This window comes from Cryptotermes secundus, unplaced genomic scaffold, assembly GCF_002891405.2.
Source record: "Cryptotermes secundus unplaced genomic scaffold, Csec_1.0 scaffold481, whole genome shotgun sequence".
NCBI classification, from domain to species: Eukaryota; Metazoa; Arthropoda; class Insecta; order Blattodea; family Kalotermitidae; genus Cryptotermes; species Cryptotermes secundus.
The window spans coordinates 61,163-76,809 of NW_019720570.1; the positions used below are offsets into that span (position 1 = coordinate 61,163).

General features: G+C 36.5%; 1 protein-coding gene across 1 annotated transcript in view; it reads right to left on the reverse strand.

Moving 5' to 3' along the window:
* Positions 1-15,647, reverse strand: part of LOC111869204 (teneurin-m-like) — a gene marked incomplete in the record, with an annotated part of 529,713 nt that overhangs the window by 37,502 nt on the left and 476,564 nt on the right. The window contains 5 exon segments of the mRNA XM_033753368.1: positions 1,577-1,663; positions 3,208-3,417; positions 5,020-5,214; positions 8,635-8,851; positions 10,195-10,469. Of these exon segments, the coding sequence (XP_033609259.1) occupies positions 1,577-1,663; positions 3,208-3,417; positions 5,020-5,214; positions 8,635-8,851; positions 10,195-10,469 (984 nt within the window).

Genomic DNA, 15,647 nt, shown 5'->3' on the forward strand with positions numbered 1-15,647 from the left:
ACTGGCTATATGTATTGAGTTTTCCTGTAATTTTCATTAGTCTCTCCAGCAAAATGCCAGTGCAATACCTCAAGTCAGGCCACAATCATTTCCATCCACATACTAATTCATTATTCACCAATCATCAAGTTATATGAAACTATATAATCTGTGCAAGTGAAAGAATCATTAAATATACCAAGAAAGTGATGAATATATATTTTTAGGTTCAGTTTAAGATAGGAAGAGATCTGGGAGACCGGCCATTTTGATTGAGGCTTTACTGGCTGATGTGGAGAAAATGTTGCCGTGTTTCTCTTCAAAAAACCTGAGGAGACTATCAGCACAATCAGGGATTTTGTATGGAAGTGATCAGAATGTGATGAAGTTACACCTTCGTGCATATTGTGTTTGTTGTGTGCAGGAACTGAAGGACCTGGATAAAGAAAAATGCTTAGTGTACTGTAGATGGTTTTGGACATTTGTTGTCAACCATGGAATTGAAGAGTTCGATCGGTTTTCTTCACTGACGAAGCATGGTTTCACCTTAGTAGCTACGTGAACAATCAAAACAATAGGATTTGGTCATCTGAAAATCCACATGTGTTACATGAAAAGCCCTTTCACTGTCAGAAAATTGGAGTGTGGTATACTGTAACACACATCATCAAATAGTGAGCCCAATTTTCTTTGAAACAACAGTGAAAAGTCCAGTGTACCAAGACGTCATTACACAGTTTACTGCGCTTCTTGAAGTTGATGAATGTGAGTGTTGGTTGCAGCAAGACAGTGTCACATGTCACACATCTAATGAAACTATGCAGTTCTTGTGCAAGTTTTTCGGTGACCACCTCATTTTGAAAGGATTGTGGCCCCCGCATTCACTCGATTTGTCACCCGCAGATTTTTTCCTTTAGGGGTACCTCAAAGGAATTGTCTATAAAAACAATCCACGTACACTGGATGACCACAAGAGGAACATTATGACGGCAATTAACAGCATCAGTTTACATGTGCTCCACAAAGTGGCCTCAAACATGGTAAAAAGAGCTCACACATGCGTTGCTGAACAGGTAAGCCATTTCGAGTAGATGTTGTAAAGACATGATTTGATTTTGCATTTTTAAGATGTAAGGTTGGCCGCGCCATAGCTCAAGCGGTTAGTTGCTGGCTTCCCACCGCAGGGGCCCGGGTTTGATCCTGGGGTCTGGTCAAGTGGGATTTGTGGTGGACAAAGTGGCACTGGAGCAGATTTTCTCCAAGTACTTTGGTTTCCCCTGCCAATCTTAATTCCACCAAATTCTCCATCATCATAATCACCCAGCTGGACTCCACCCCCCACTAAGTGAATTAAAAAAAAGATGTAAGGTTATAGACATTAATAGTAAGTGCTGTATGTCTTGTAGTTTGTGCATTAAACCAGCAAAATATAATTGCTTAGTGTGATTTGCGCGACTTCTCGATCCCCATGTAGCATAAAAACTGACATAATTGTAAAATAACTCCCAAAAACTGATCGCCCAGAAGACTGAAATTTTGACTACAATCCTTTTTGCTGAAGACAACTCTCAGTACCTCGGATCACACTGTTTCAGGGTGCAGTAATCTCCAGACCATCCAGAATTGCACATACATGAGTCACCAACACAGTGACCATGTGGTCCACAGTCCAGGTCACAGAGCTCTGAAATTAAAATATTAATATCTGTAGCATTACATTTGTATGTGTGTGATACTTGGTCTTTCCCCCTGAGGTGTTTTAGAACATGAGCAAGGAAGAGAATGTTTAGATCTAAGAGATAAGTGACAGAAGGAAGGAAAAAATCAACAGCTACATAATTTGTACTCTTCCTCAAATATTATCAGGTGCACCAAAATGAATATGAGATGGACAGGACATGCAGCATGAATAAGAGAGATGAGACATGTATGTAACATTTTGGTTCAGGGATCTGTACAGAAAAGACCATCTGGGATACCTAGACATAGCTAAGAGGTCAATATTAAAATGGACCATAAAGACAGTGTGAGGATATGAACAAAGAATAATATAATTCAGGATATGGTCCATAGGTGGACTCTTGTGAGCACAGTAACAGTAGAATAGATGGAGACAATATAATGTAACCTGTTAACTGTCTGCTAGAACAGATGAATACAATATGGTATAAATTGCTAAGACAATAACAGAACAGATAAAGACAATGTGGCTTAAACTGCTATTAATTTGTTACAACAGATAAAATCAGTATGTTATAATCTGCTAATATTTTGTTAGAACAGATGAAGACAAAATGGAATAATCTACTAACAGTCTGTCAGAAAAGATGAAGAAAATATTGTATAACATGTTGAAAGCCTGTTAAACTTTAAATAAAGATATTAGATGATGTTTGCATTCTGTCAGATATAAGGACTATTTCTCCAATACATAATTCTGTAATTACATACAATATAATTTAAAAGAAGAATTTAAAGAAAATGTAATACTCAAAGGATTTCTTGGGATGAAGTATCAGGGTTGTTCAATAACACTTTCCTGCCAATTTTATCAGCTGATCAGCTGAAACCCAATGCATGCTAGTGCTTATCCCATGAAGTGACACTCTTTTGCAACTGTGTACATAAATATATTTTCTCCTATAGATGTCACTTAAATGAAGAGAAATTTTAAACGTGGTTTGTTGAAGCCTGGAAAATTTTAAATATATTGTGAATAATGATTGTATTTGACTTGTTCTTTTTCATTTTCTTTTCAAATATGGTAACTACAAATTTGATTTTCATCAAAAAATGGCTGACCCAAAGAGTAAAATTTAAGGAAGAGGGCATGACAGTAAATGTGATAAGGCAATATCCGAAAGGGCATTACATTCATGCTTACTGCTTCAATATAGACGTTCCACAGAATTATATGGCACCTTTTCCTCAAGTGTTCATGGCATATCTTAATGAACCATTGATTTAAATGAGGCTCTTACCATACAGCCAAAAGATTGATCAGTGTTCACTGAGATGCTCCAAAGAACATGGTGTACTAGCACCATAAAATTTGGCACACCAATGCCACAAAATATGGCATACTGACACCATAAAATAGTGAATCAGAAAATCTGATGGACAAATATTCATGGAAAAGGAGCCCAACAGACACTCAGATAATAACTGTAGAACTGTCTGCAGATATACATATATTTGAGGTATATTTCAGTACAAAAAGTAACTAACCTCTTGAGCAGTCATCTCCTGACCACATGGGTTCACAGCTACAGGTCTGAGTCTCAAGGTCAAAGCTACCATGACCTGAACAGTCTGGGAGACACTGAAGGGCATCACTATCCATCTGGCTACAGTCTGCTCCTTTCCATCCTTTCTTGCAAATACAAATGCCTTCTGCGCAGAACCCATGTCCAGAACAAGTGGGATGAGGGCAGTCCACTGGGATAGAAATAACAATGTCAAGTCAGAAATTTGGAAACAAATATCAACAGTATCACCATGCACAGTTTCATATTAGGGGAACTAATCTGGAAGCATGGTGACAGAAAATTTTAACCTGATGGCCTAAATATTTACACTCACGAACAAGAAATAAATGTAACTTTTAAAACTAATTTTAATATGCTGATTCTAAATCAGGACACAAAAATCTTGCATCACATCCAGGTTTTGTGTATTGTATTTTGAGACAAAACAATGTGCTCCTCTCTTTCTTGCTTTTGTATTTTTTATTAAAATTTATGTTAAGCACAACGTGAGAGTATGATATTCCATTAGTGAGTAAAAGCTTATTTTCATTGAAATAATGATGTTACTTCAAAATGCATAATAAGTGGGATGTAGGTTTGTATGTCTTGAATACAGCAACAAAGACAATAAAAAAGCAGGATAACAAAAATGCTATGCATAGTGATGAAAGACTGTAAATTTAACACATGTTTTTTATCTATTATAATGATTATAAGTTGTACATATATTGTAGTGTACTATAATAACTATGTGACTGGTTCTATATCTATATATATGGATTTATGGAATATACAATAAATGAATGAATGAATGAATGAATTACAACTACATGACTGTCACTTTTGTTATTGGCATACCTGGTTTAATCAAACATAGCTTATTTCATACATATTATTAAAATAAAGTTGATATTTATTGACCTCTATTACTAGTATCAGTCTCTCCAGTTATTTATCCAGTGGACATTTTTCTTAAGACTGAATGCTGTAGTTGATGGGCAACAAATCTTCTTCATTTTTGGAAGGTCCTGCATTAAAATTTTAGTCCAGATGCAACTTATCGTGAACAAGGTTTCTCTGAATTCCTCCAGGCAAATGATGGGATATTACCTCAAATTAGACCATGACTGCTTCCTTCCACATTCTTTCCAGTTTATTATTCAGTAATCACCTTATGATTTGGTACTATATGATCCAAGTAACTGGCAGTATTATTAAATAAACCATACAAGAATAAACAAGATAATATTTAAGCAACATGAGATCTTAACTAAGAATTATGACCCATACTATACTTGGGTCAGGAAATAAAAATAAACACGGATTGTCTTTGACCTGTATGACTAGTAGCTACCTTCCCCTTTGTGCTTCCTCCATTCCCAAGATTTGTCTCTTGTATTCTTGCTCTTTCTCTCTTTTTGCATTCTCGGTTTATTATTGGTGTTGACAGAGGTGGGATATGAAATGTTGGTAGGATGGCAAGCAGGTGTCCAACTTAAACTCCCAACATTCCATTCATTGTTTGTCTACTCAAAGTACAGCAGAAAATAACATGTACATACTTATGTTTTCCGGCAGTTTTCTTGTGTGGGAACTCCACTGGGCCTGTACATATGTTTTGTATTTATGACATATTCCACATCCTACAGTCATTTTGACTAACTTTGGATCCATGGAACACAATGCAATGCAATGTAATGTAATGTAATCATGTATGAAGTGGAAACTGCTTTTTAGACACACTATCTTAGGGTAAGAGCATGTACATATACCTTCAGTGGTCAAAACTTACCCTCCTCACAGAACTTGCCCATGTAACCACGGACACAAGCACATTTCCCATTGACACAGTGACCATGACCATTGCAGTCAGGGACCTCACATTCATCATGCCTAAGACTGCACTCTTTGCCTTTCCACCCTGGGTTACACTGACATTCACCATTGATATAATCCCCTCTCTGGCTACACAAAACAGGACATACACCTGCAAAGCAAGCAAAGCCCCACCCAACAGGCTTTAGCACAGCAAACAAATGACACAACATGCACACTTTGATATCTTACAGTAGTATCAACACCTGAAGCATACAGTCAAATTACCTAAACAAAATATATGTGATGTGAATATCACTTAGTAATCATTCTAATTAACTATTTTATTCTGTAATCAGGCAAGTAGTAGGTCAGATAGGAAGCCCAGAACTTACAGTGTGAGAATATGATAATGTGCTGCCTGTCTGGATTAAAGCACACCTCAGAAGGCAGTATGATTCAATGATGGAATGATGATTAGTAGGGTAAAACCAAACAAATTTGGAGAAAAATCTGTTCTAATGTTGCTCAAACCAATATGAATGTCACATAAAGTCTCTCAGGGTTGAACCCCAATTCTCCACAGTGAGAAGCCAGTGCCTGACTGACTGAGCTACAGCATGGCTCTTTCTTATAGTCTGAGTAATCTACAGAAAAATATTCAGAAGGAACAATGTACCACAGGTACGAATGTGGAGCACAGAGATGGCCAGCACTAGAGATGCAGCTGTAATGCTAAGCTCTGTCATTAGTCCTGTGTTATCATGTGTCATGTGACCAGGAAAAGGCCAAGGGGACTAGACTGACTGCTCCCACTACAGTAATCATGGCCAGTACTAGAGATGCAGCTGTAATGCTAAGCTCTGTCATTAGTCCTGTGTTATCATGTGTCATGTGACCAGGAAAAGGCCAAGGGGACTAGACTGACTGCTCCCACTACAGTAATCATGGCCAGTACTAGAGATGCAGCTGTAATGCTAAGCTCTGTCATTAGTCCTGTGTTATCATGTGTCATGTGACCAGGAAAAGGCCAAGGGGACTAGACTGACTGCTCCCACTACAGTAATCATGGCCAGTACTAGAGATGCAGCTGTAATGCTAAGCTCTGTCATTAGTCCTGTGTTATCATGTGTCATGTGACCAGGAAAAGGCCAAGGGGACTAGACTGACTGCTCCCACTACAGTAATCATGGCCAGTACTAGAGATGCAGCTGTAATGCTAAGCTCTGTCATTAGTCCTGTGTTATCATGTGTCATGTGACCAGGAAAAGGCCAAGGGGACTAGACTGACTGCTCCCACTACAGTAATCATATGAGTTGTAACTAAATTGGTTAGTTCCAAAAGAGAACATGCCCCAATAGTTGAGATGTGGGCCCATTACTTTTCCAGCTACCAATTCAATAAAAGTGAGAGTTAGAGAAAGACAGTCAAAAATTGAATGCAATTTTTCAGATTTGAACTACTGTTGGATATATGTATGTAGTAGTATATAATTTGCTGAGGAATGAAAACTGACACCTGCTTAATGATACAATTAAAAGGTTTATGGTGGAGTGGATGTATAGATCCACATTTTCTTGACCTCAGCACTAGTTGGAGGCGAGTGGTCAGCTTCATGCCCTGGCCGCTTTAACTCTGGGGAAAGAGGCCCTGATATCCCTTATATAGGAGGTTGGGTGGACCCCAGAGCCAGTCTAGATGAGTTGGAGAAGAGCAAATTCTTGACCCTACAGCGACTCAAACTCTGACTCCTCGGTTGTCCAGCCCATAGCCAGTCGCTATACTGACAATGCTATCCCATCTTCCTTAAATATATGATTAGTTTACGTTTTTTACCCTTTTATTTATTACATACTGTGACATGTTGAGCTCTGAATGACGCCCCTCCCCCCCCCACCCTCCCCCAGCCGTGATGCGCCGAGCGAAGCCGAAGGGAGCCGATGTTAGCCGAGTCCTAGCGTCCTGGTCGCTAGGCAACGCAAGTCAACGTGGGGACGCCACCGAGGGATATCGCGGTGACTAGGCAGCCGTCAACAACTCCGGACTGCGTGGCTAGCAACAAGGGTGCCTATTACGTGGCCGTATTGTCCGATCGAGGCTACAGAGGGAGCAGCGAAGGCTATTCACAGTAGTTGTACTGAGTCAGTCAGTGAGTCCTGGAGCTACCGCCGAGTTAGCCAGCAACTAGTCAGTTGTATTCTGGCATTTGGAGTGTACTAATTGTGATACTGCAGATAGCAGTAACCGTAAATCTGTAATTTGGGTGATTGTAAGTGCGAATGTGAAATAAAATTCGCTATACAAAATATGGCATGAAGTTATTTGTCGCGATATACGCCCGATACGTGACAATACCAAAAGTAAATATTAAATACACAAACTGTGACAATATGTACATGTTTTGTGTTTTTAATAAAAATAATTTGTAAAATATTGAAACTATTTTATTTGCTCCGAAAACAACAGCGTGGAAAATGCAGGTAATTGGAACTGAAAGCCATAATGCCATGTTGATAACTAACATAATTTTTCAAACTTTTGCTTCAGGCTATTGCAGTTTTCTGTGTTTTTTGTTCCAGGCCATCCGGTTGAGAAAAACATCACCTTTACACTATTATGAATTCCAATAAATGCTTACAATTTTTGCAGACCCAAAAGCCATAGCAGATACACCACCTTATGAACTGCACACAATCAGCATATGTGAATGGGACAAAAATGACTTCAATCATTAAAGAATGGATAAAAGTATCTTCTGTGGCAGCAAGGGGGTGTTAGTAATCACAGTGGCATTCACCAACCGAAACATTTATCCATGAAATGATTCCTCTTAACCCTTTCACTGCTAGTATGATAAGTAACTCTCAGTACCCTCTGTGCTGAATTATTTTTGAATAAATCTTTTACAAATAATTTAAGTGCACAGTATGAAAACTTGTGATAAAATGTAACTAATCTTACCTCAGACAGGGAACAGGCAGCAGAAGTTGCAAAAATGTTGAATTATTCAGTATTTTTCACAGGGAAAAGTCCATTTAAATCAGGGTTGTCCAAGATGGCCAAAAAATACACAATTCACTATCCTAGTCTTATCACTATGTCACATGTTGATCAAAGTCCACAACTTTATTTAAAACTATTATAGAAAGCATTGCTCACTATATAAAGCCATTTTTACTAGCCCTGTGAAATACCTGCATCACATGACCACAGAGCTCGTGCCTCGCTATGCAGATGGAACCTTTTATATTTCTTAAGCTAGAGGGCAGAAGAATGCAGCCATTGAAATGAATGATGCTTCATTACATTCCCAATAGATGACTCTATGCATCCACCAAGTTTGAATGAGAGTGGTGCAAAGAAACCTGAGATTTGAAACTCTAAAGTTGCAATATGGGTTTTGTCGATCGCAGCAAGGATGCTATGTTTTTCAGAGATTGACATATGTCAACGGCAGCAGTGTAAGGGTTAATATCCACATGGATTTATTAATATATGATAAGTGATAAACCCACATGAGATACAAACTGTCATTCCCAAAGTAACATGGCTCAGAAATAAAGCAATATATGTACATAATTCTGAACATACTTTCACTGCAATCATCTCCTCCAAACCCTGGGTTACATTGACAGTGTCCCAGTAAACATTCTCCCTTCCCACTGCAACCATTAGGACAGTTCTGTGTCATATCTTCTGAGATGACAGCAACGAATGAGACTTCCTGTGCATCGCCATCATCATTGTACAGAGACAGGAACCAGTGGCCAGGATCCATAAAGTGAGTCACTTCTTTCTTCACTGTTGGCTATAGGAAAGAGAGAAATTTTTGTTAGATACAATATATTATTTTTCTTCTAATTAAAATAAGTGTGCTTGGAGAACACACAGAATCAGAACTGTATAAATATGGTGTCTATATATGTTTTGAGTCTTTCATGTTAATGATTATTAAGATGGTCTTATGGGTTATGACACCATGTAATTATGTAGAAGAACACCAACATATTCTGAATCCCTCTTCAGTATCCACCCACAAAATTACACAGTGTCTCAACCCAGAAGACAATAATTTTAATGGTGTTTTTCACATGTAGTATCAGAGTTTAGATGACAGGAACCTTTTAAGAAGTGGCTGACAAGGGCAAGAGATTGTATCTTCTCCACAGTGTCTAGACTCTGGGACCCACCAACCTGGAAACTGAGAGCTGTTTCTCAGGGTCTTAGTTACCTTGGATTCTGTGATGCAGAAGCATAGCTGAGGGTTAAGCTCACAGACTGGTGGCACCAACAGTACATATTTTCAGTTCTAAATGGCTCTGATGATGGTGTACAATACCTGGGATTAATGAGTTTTTTTACTTTGTCCAGCATTCAATATTCTAAAGAACACATCCTGTGACTAAAGTGAGCACTTTCTACTAACCCAGCAGAATAGGCACCTGTCTGAACCATTTGTTTGTTAGAACACCAAATGATGGATGAAGTCCAAAAACTCAGCAATCCTGAATAGTAAACATCTTAAGTTTAGACATTTTATGCCCAGGGAAAATTGCCACCAGTAGCCATTAAGGGAACGGCTCGGTGGAACCCAGAGCCTATGCAGATACTGTGGAGATGAGAGAAATTTCTTCCAGTCAATAGTCTAGTCGCTATATCAACTGAGCTATCCTTGTTCAAAAGTCAGTTTGTAGAATTTCAAAAAAAAGAAGCATATACAGAAGAAATTAATTTCTGAGTATGAAACTAAAAAAGTGTTTTCATTATGGATAATATTTAAAAATAAATTAGATCACATATGATCAGATTACCTAAGTCAAAATCTCTTCCCCATATGGGCAAGATTGATAATTCAAATATATGGTCACTCATGTTAGGTTTAAATTATAGTTAAAATATTAAATGGATATATCAAAATAATCTCAAAGAACTGAGTTAACATTAATTCACATGATACAAGACGGAGGGATACAAATATATTTCTGAAACTTGAGGGTTAACATGTTTCTGACAAAATGAAATCATTTCATGAACTTATTTTGCATGTATTTTAATTCTGATTCATCATGAAATTTTTATAAGCTTACTGCATTATACATAGTGAATCTTAACAATTCTAAGTGATATATAAGTATTTGCACATAAACTTACGTGTGAACCTCTTTTGCTTCTTGCCTTGAAACCGCTTAAAACATCTAAGATGTGGTACTGTGTGTGCGTTGGTAGCGCGTTTCGTCGTGCATAGACACCTATGCTAGCACCACGTGGAATGCTGTAATCAAACTTGACATAGGCGGCTTCTGATTGATAAAACTGCATGTTCCAATAACTATATGGAGGAATGTCCTTTGATAATTTTTTACCCAAAGAAATTTGTGAAAAAGTTGTTCCATCAGGAGGAAATGATCTCGGTGGAATTTTGCCACCTGAAATAAGAACCAATTTTTTTTTTATCATTGGTGTAGTGGGACAGAACTAAACTTACTTTATAAAAGTATAAATATTATAACTTAATATGATAATATGATTCTGAATAATTTATAAAATTTAGTGTAAACCGTGAGTCAGTAATTTACTGGAAACAATATACACTAGCTTTATATCTTACATTTTGAAACTGATATTCTGATTTTTTGTTTAATATTCTATTTCTGGCTGTGAATTAGAATTCATAACTTTCATTGCACAAATATATTTAATAAACCAAATATTTCATTTATAAGTAAAATTAGTATTGAATTCCATAAGTGCTACAATGTTCATTAATAATAAACTACAGCCTTTACATGTTTCAGCCAATGATGGCCACCTTCAGAAGGTGGTCAGTACTTAGAAGGACATAAAAGATAAGAAAAGGTAAAGCTATCCTTGTAACAGTCTGTGAAGGCCCATAGGTTTGTGAGAAGTAGAAGCTAGCACATTTTCTTGACAATCAACTCGTAGATGGCGGTGAGATTGTGAGCCTTATGTGCTGGCTGCTCTTTACACACAGGAAGATTCCTGGTACTTATTTCTTTTAGAGGCCGGGTCGACCCCATGGCTATAGTGGAGCTGGAAGCATTAGGTCAATTAAAAAATCCAATGACCTCATCAGGAATCAAACCCATGGCCTTCCAGCTTGTAGCATAGTGCCTCAACCAGCTAGGCTACTAGGCTACTGTGTGCACCCATTTCAAAGGAAATGCTTCACATATTGGAATTCAATCCTAATCTTACTTATATGTTATGAAGTGCAACAGATGAGGAAAATGTCCATCATAAAAACAAATGCTTTGTTCTTAAACATTAGTGTAAAATAATGAATATTTATGTAATGAATAAGATAATTCATAAATTGAGGATTTATAGAAATGTATGGAAACTGAGTAGTTGTAACTAGCAATAACACCCTGCAGCTAACAATTCATAAATCTTCTTGGGCAAAGTCCATTGTTCATGAGATCATCCATATTTCCTTCACCTCCTGGGAGTGATTGAATAGATATGGTCTTCAGAACACTGGACTTTTCTTGTCAACTGATAACACTGATCACAATGAAAATTGTTATTACTTTCAATTGCACTGAAACATACAATATTATATAATATGTTGAATTTGAGGTTCTCATAGCAGTGACTACAAAGAATATTATTTCATGGCATGTGAAGCTGTGTAGTATGGTAGCTGTTCACAAACATTACTTCAAAATATCAGTGAACTTTTACTGGACTACATGGTGTCACATCACAGAAGAAAGTATTTTTGTTGTTAGATAAGTTAGTTACAATTTTGATTATCACATTTCTTTACTAGTACGATTACTTTAACTCTGAAAGTAAAAGTGCAATACTAATAACAAGATATCACCATAATTAACCAATAATTAGCTTTCCTGTGAAGATTTTTCAAATTTTAGAATAAGTTCAATTTGATTTCAGACGATAAATGATATAATGATACAAATTCCGTCCAAAGTGCAAACAATATATTATGTGTCCTTAATCTTGCTCCTCTACACTACATGTTTCGGCCTCAGACGGCCATCATCCGGTGTATAACACTCACGTTGCTGCTCACACTGCACCCAGCCCAAAATTATTATCAACATCTACTTCGTTGATATCTGTCTGGTTTGTAGATTATTTTACACACATTAATTTTGACGTTCCTGTAGTAGCACTATAAAATCTTTAGTTCTAATTTTAAAATCTTTTAAAATTTTTCTCTAAATTTTAAATTTAAAATTTTTAGGGTTACTCGCCCTATGTTTAAAGTGCTGCAGCGGCTAGTTCTTGTTTCCACACTGTATAGGTGTTATCCTGTGTAGTCTTTCTGTGTGCATGCTGCTGTTATTCTTTACTACGTGTGCTCACAAGTAGCACATGTAGTAAAGAATAACAGCAGCATGCACACAGAAAGACTACACAGGATAACACCCTGCAAGGCTGTGATGTCACACAACAGGCGAGCCCGTGCAACGACTGTTGCTAGGCAATCAGTAAACTAGACGTCAAGCAACAGTCAAGCAATGTGGGTTTTCTGCTGTCCCACTGAGGGTTTATAAGAGTTGCTAGAGAGAGAGTAACGAGTCAGTTAAAATGTAGCAGCCGCCGAAGACAGGTGAATTGTAGTAGTCACCGAGTTCAGTTGTAACGAGTGAATCGTAATAGTGTGAAGAGATTTGTGAGTAGGGTTTGTAAAGTGTGTAAACCTGCAACATTGTCATAATTAATTATATTTACGATTTGTAGGTTGTTGAATAAACCCATTAACAATCCGAAAGGCATCTTCAGTGGCAAAACTCATTGCAATATGTTTGTTTGTGAGTACAGCACTCATAGTTATTTGTTAATTAAAGCTAAACTGATAGGTTTACTTGGTATTAAGCATAACATAAGCCCAATTGCCAAATACAACATTAAAAATGAAACAAATTTTTATCACTAAACTATTAATAAGAACTTACAGTACTTTTTTATGTGCAAATATAAGGCTTATACAAGATACTTTATTGGTTTAAGTGATGAGTAAATACTTTTTTCTATCCTGTGTTATAATGTGAAAAGTTGAGTTAAAACTTATTATCTTGAACATTATTCATGGTCCAAGTTTACTAAAATCACAACATTTTATAAAGTTCTTCCAGCTTCAGATGAACATGATACAAAATAAAAAAAGAGTACTTTACTGGAACCCTCAGCACATCTACTCTCAAACCATGGACTATTTCCAGCAAAGTAGGATTTCCTTTGCATCCTGTTCAACTGAAGATGAATACAGAACCAATTTCTGAACTGTAGTGGCTCGAGTAAATATGGATGATGAACAAAGTCCAAAATGACAGCTTTTAGCAATGTGTTATACAATCATCAGAAAGCTTGAAACTGAAGCAACATTTTAATATAACTTTCTGCAAAATAGATCAGCAGTTATATAAAAACACAAAGCAGTGTTATAAATTAAGTTTTTAATTTCTTTCTAATATTAATATAAAGTTTAGAGTCTAGTAATATCTAATATTAACTTATTCTTTAGCAACTATATTTAACAATGTGGTTTATGTTATATACATAGATAGAAAAGATTTACTGTAGTATCTAAGCAGGTTGGATGATAGTTATAACTAAATTATAAAAGGAACTAACAATTGAAATAATTAGTAATTTATTTGGAAAGTGGTTCAACTTAATTTGATTATGCCAATCACCACAACTTTCAAAGCATTTGTGAACATGAAACATGCATGGCATGCTGTGTTACGGCGTTTCTACAGGAAATGTTACTTACTCCATTTGTTAGCTCCAACAGCAGAGTTCCTCTACTTATCAGCCATGCCACTGATAGAAATGCTTTAAAACATCACATCATGTCCACATGTCCATGCACAAAACCTAATTACTGTTAATTACTTTGGTTAAATTCATACACATTTAATGATATGTATCAGTCAGTCCTTATTACATTGCTACACTGTCACATCAAATTTATTTTAATTTCTATAATGCATGGTATTATTGTGTAGTATGTTATTCTCTGACTTTTGTAACACCTTCATTCCCAGGAGAGGTTATATAATTTGAAACTGCATAAACAAAATCTCTGGTTTTCCTGTCCTTTTACCTCGTAGGGTTTATTGAAAACGTGAATAATCCAGTTAACTTTAATACCATTAATTTTAGCTGTTTACAGACCATAAGTTATTTTGTTTATCTCTCAACAAAATAAAATTGTAACAGTGTTGGGTGAAATTATGAGTGCATGCTCACTGCAGTGCTAATTATGTAAATAGGTGGACCTGCCAACAACAGTCTCTCTATTGTCATCTGTCATCATTTTCGTGAAAATACTTATTTAGACAAGCTTCTTGAAATATGTATTTCTTTAATAGTGGGTGTTATGATTGGATTGTGAATACAACAAGTGGATACCATAGAGTATAAATAAATTTAATTATGTTTTAGTCTTCATTAACAGAAATAAAGAAAATAGCTGTATAAATTTGTGTTCATATTATGAAAACTATGTAAGTTAGGGATGTTAGTATAAATTATTTAATATCATTATATAAAATCTGGAATAAATTAAGAGAATTTCTGAAAAATATGTTACTTTGCAAAAATTAACAGTAGATAATGATGGTATCTGCATCTTTGGGGGAATCTAAGAACCCAACAGACTTCTTATATTGATTTTAATTTTCATTGGTTTCCAGCAACCAGTATTTGAGAATACAGGTACTAAGTCATAATGCCTTATTCTCATACTCTCAGTTCATAATGCACTGCTGCCTCATCTATCAACACACCACTAGACATAGAGTAAAATGAAAGCATTTAATAACATTACTAAGAATCAAAAGTGCAGAGGCACAGGTTTGCTAGAGACTGGAGTATGCTAAGATTACAGCCTTCTAGGATGTGACATCCTACAATTTTGTAGATATGTATCAACATCAGTAGATCAGGAACACCTGGAAAGCTTCGAAATGTGGTGTTGGAGAAGGATGGAGAAGATCAGTTGGACCAATTATGTGAGAAATGAAGAAGTGTTATTTAGAGTCAGTGAGCAGAGGAATATCCTACACGAAATAAGAAAATGGAAGGCTAATTGTATTGGTCATATCTTATGCAATAACTGCTTTCTAAAAGAAGTTATTGAAGGAAAGATAGAGGGGCGGGTAGAAGTGACCATAAGACGAGGAAGAAGACATAAGATGCTGGATGACCTTGGGGACAGAAGAGATATTCTCATTTGAAGGAGAAAGCTCTAGATCGCATTCAGTGGGGGAACTGTTTTGGAAGAGACTGTGGTCCTGTCATCTTGACAGATTACTGATGAATGAATGAACGAGTATCAACATTTTGGAGGAAGATGCTGTTCCATCTTCTGGTTGGGAGAGTAAGCTACATGGGAAAAAATGGCCAGTGATGTAAGGAAGAAAGGATAAAGAATGAACCAATGGGAATGGGATAAAATGAATAGGATCCTGTTGCCCTGAAAAGAGCTGCACTATCTGAAAGAGAAATGTATCAAAATTTGTAGAACTTACTGGGGTCTACTGTATATCCCATATCATACATAAATATTCTGTATTATGAACTCTTTTTGAGAAAATTCATCATGT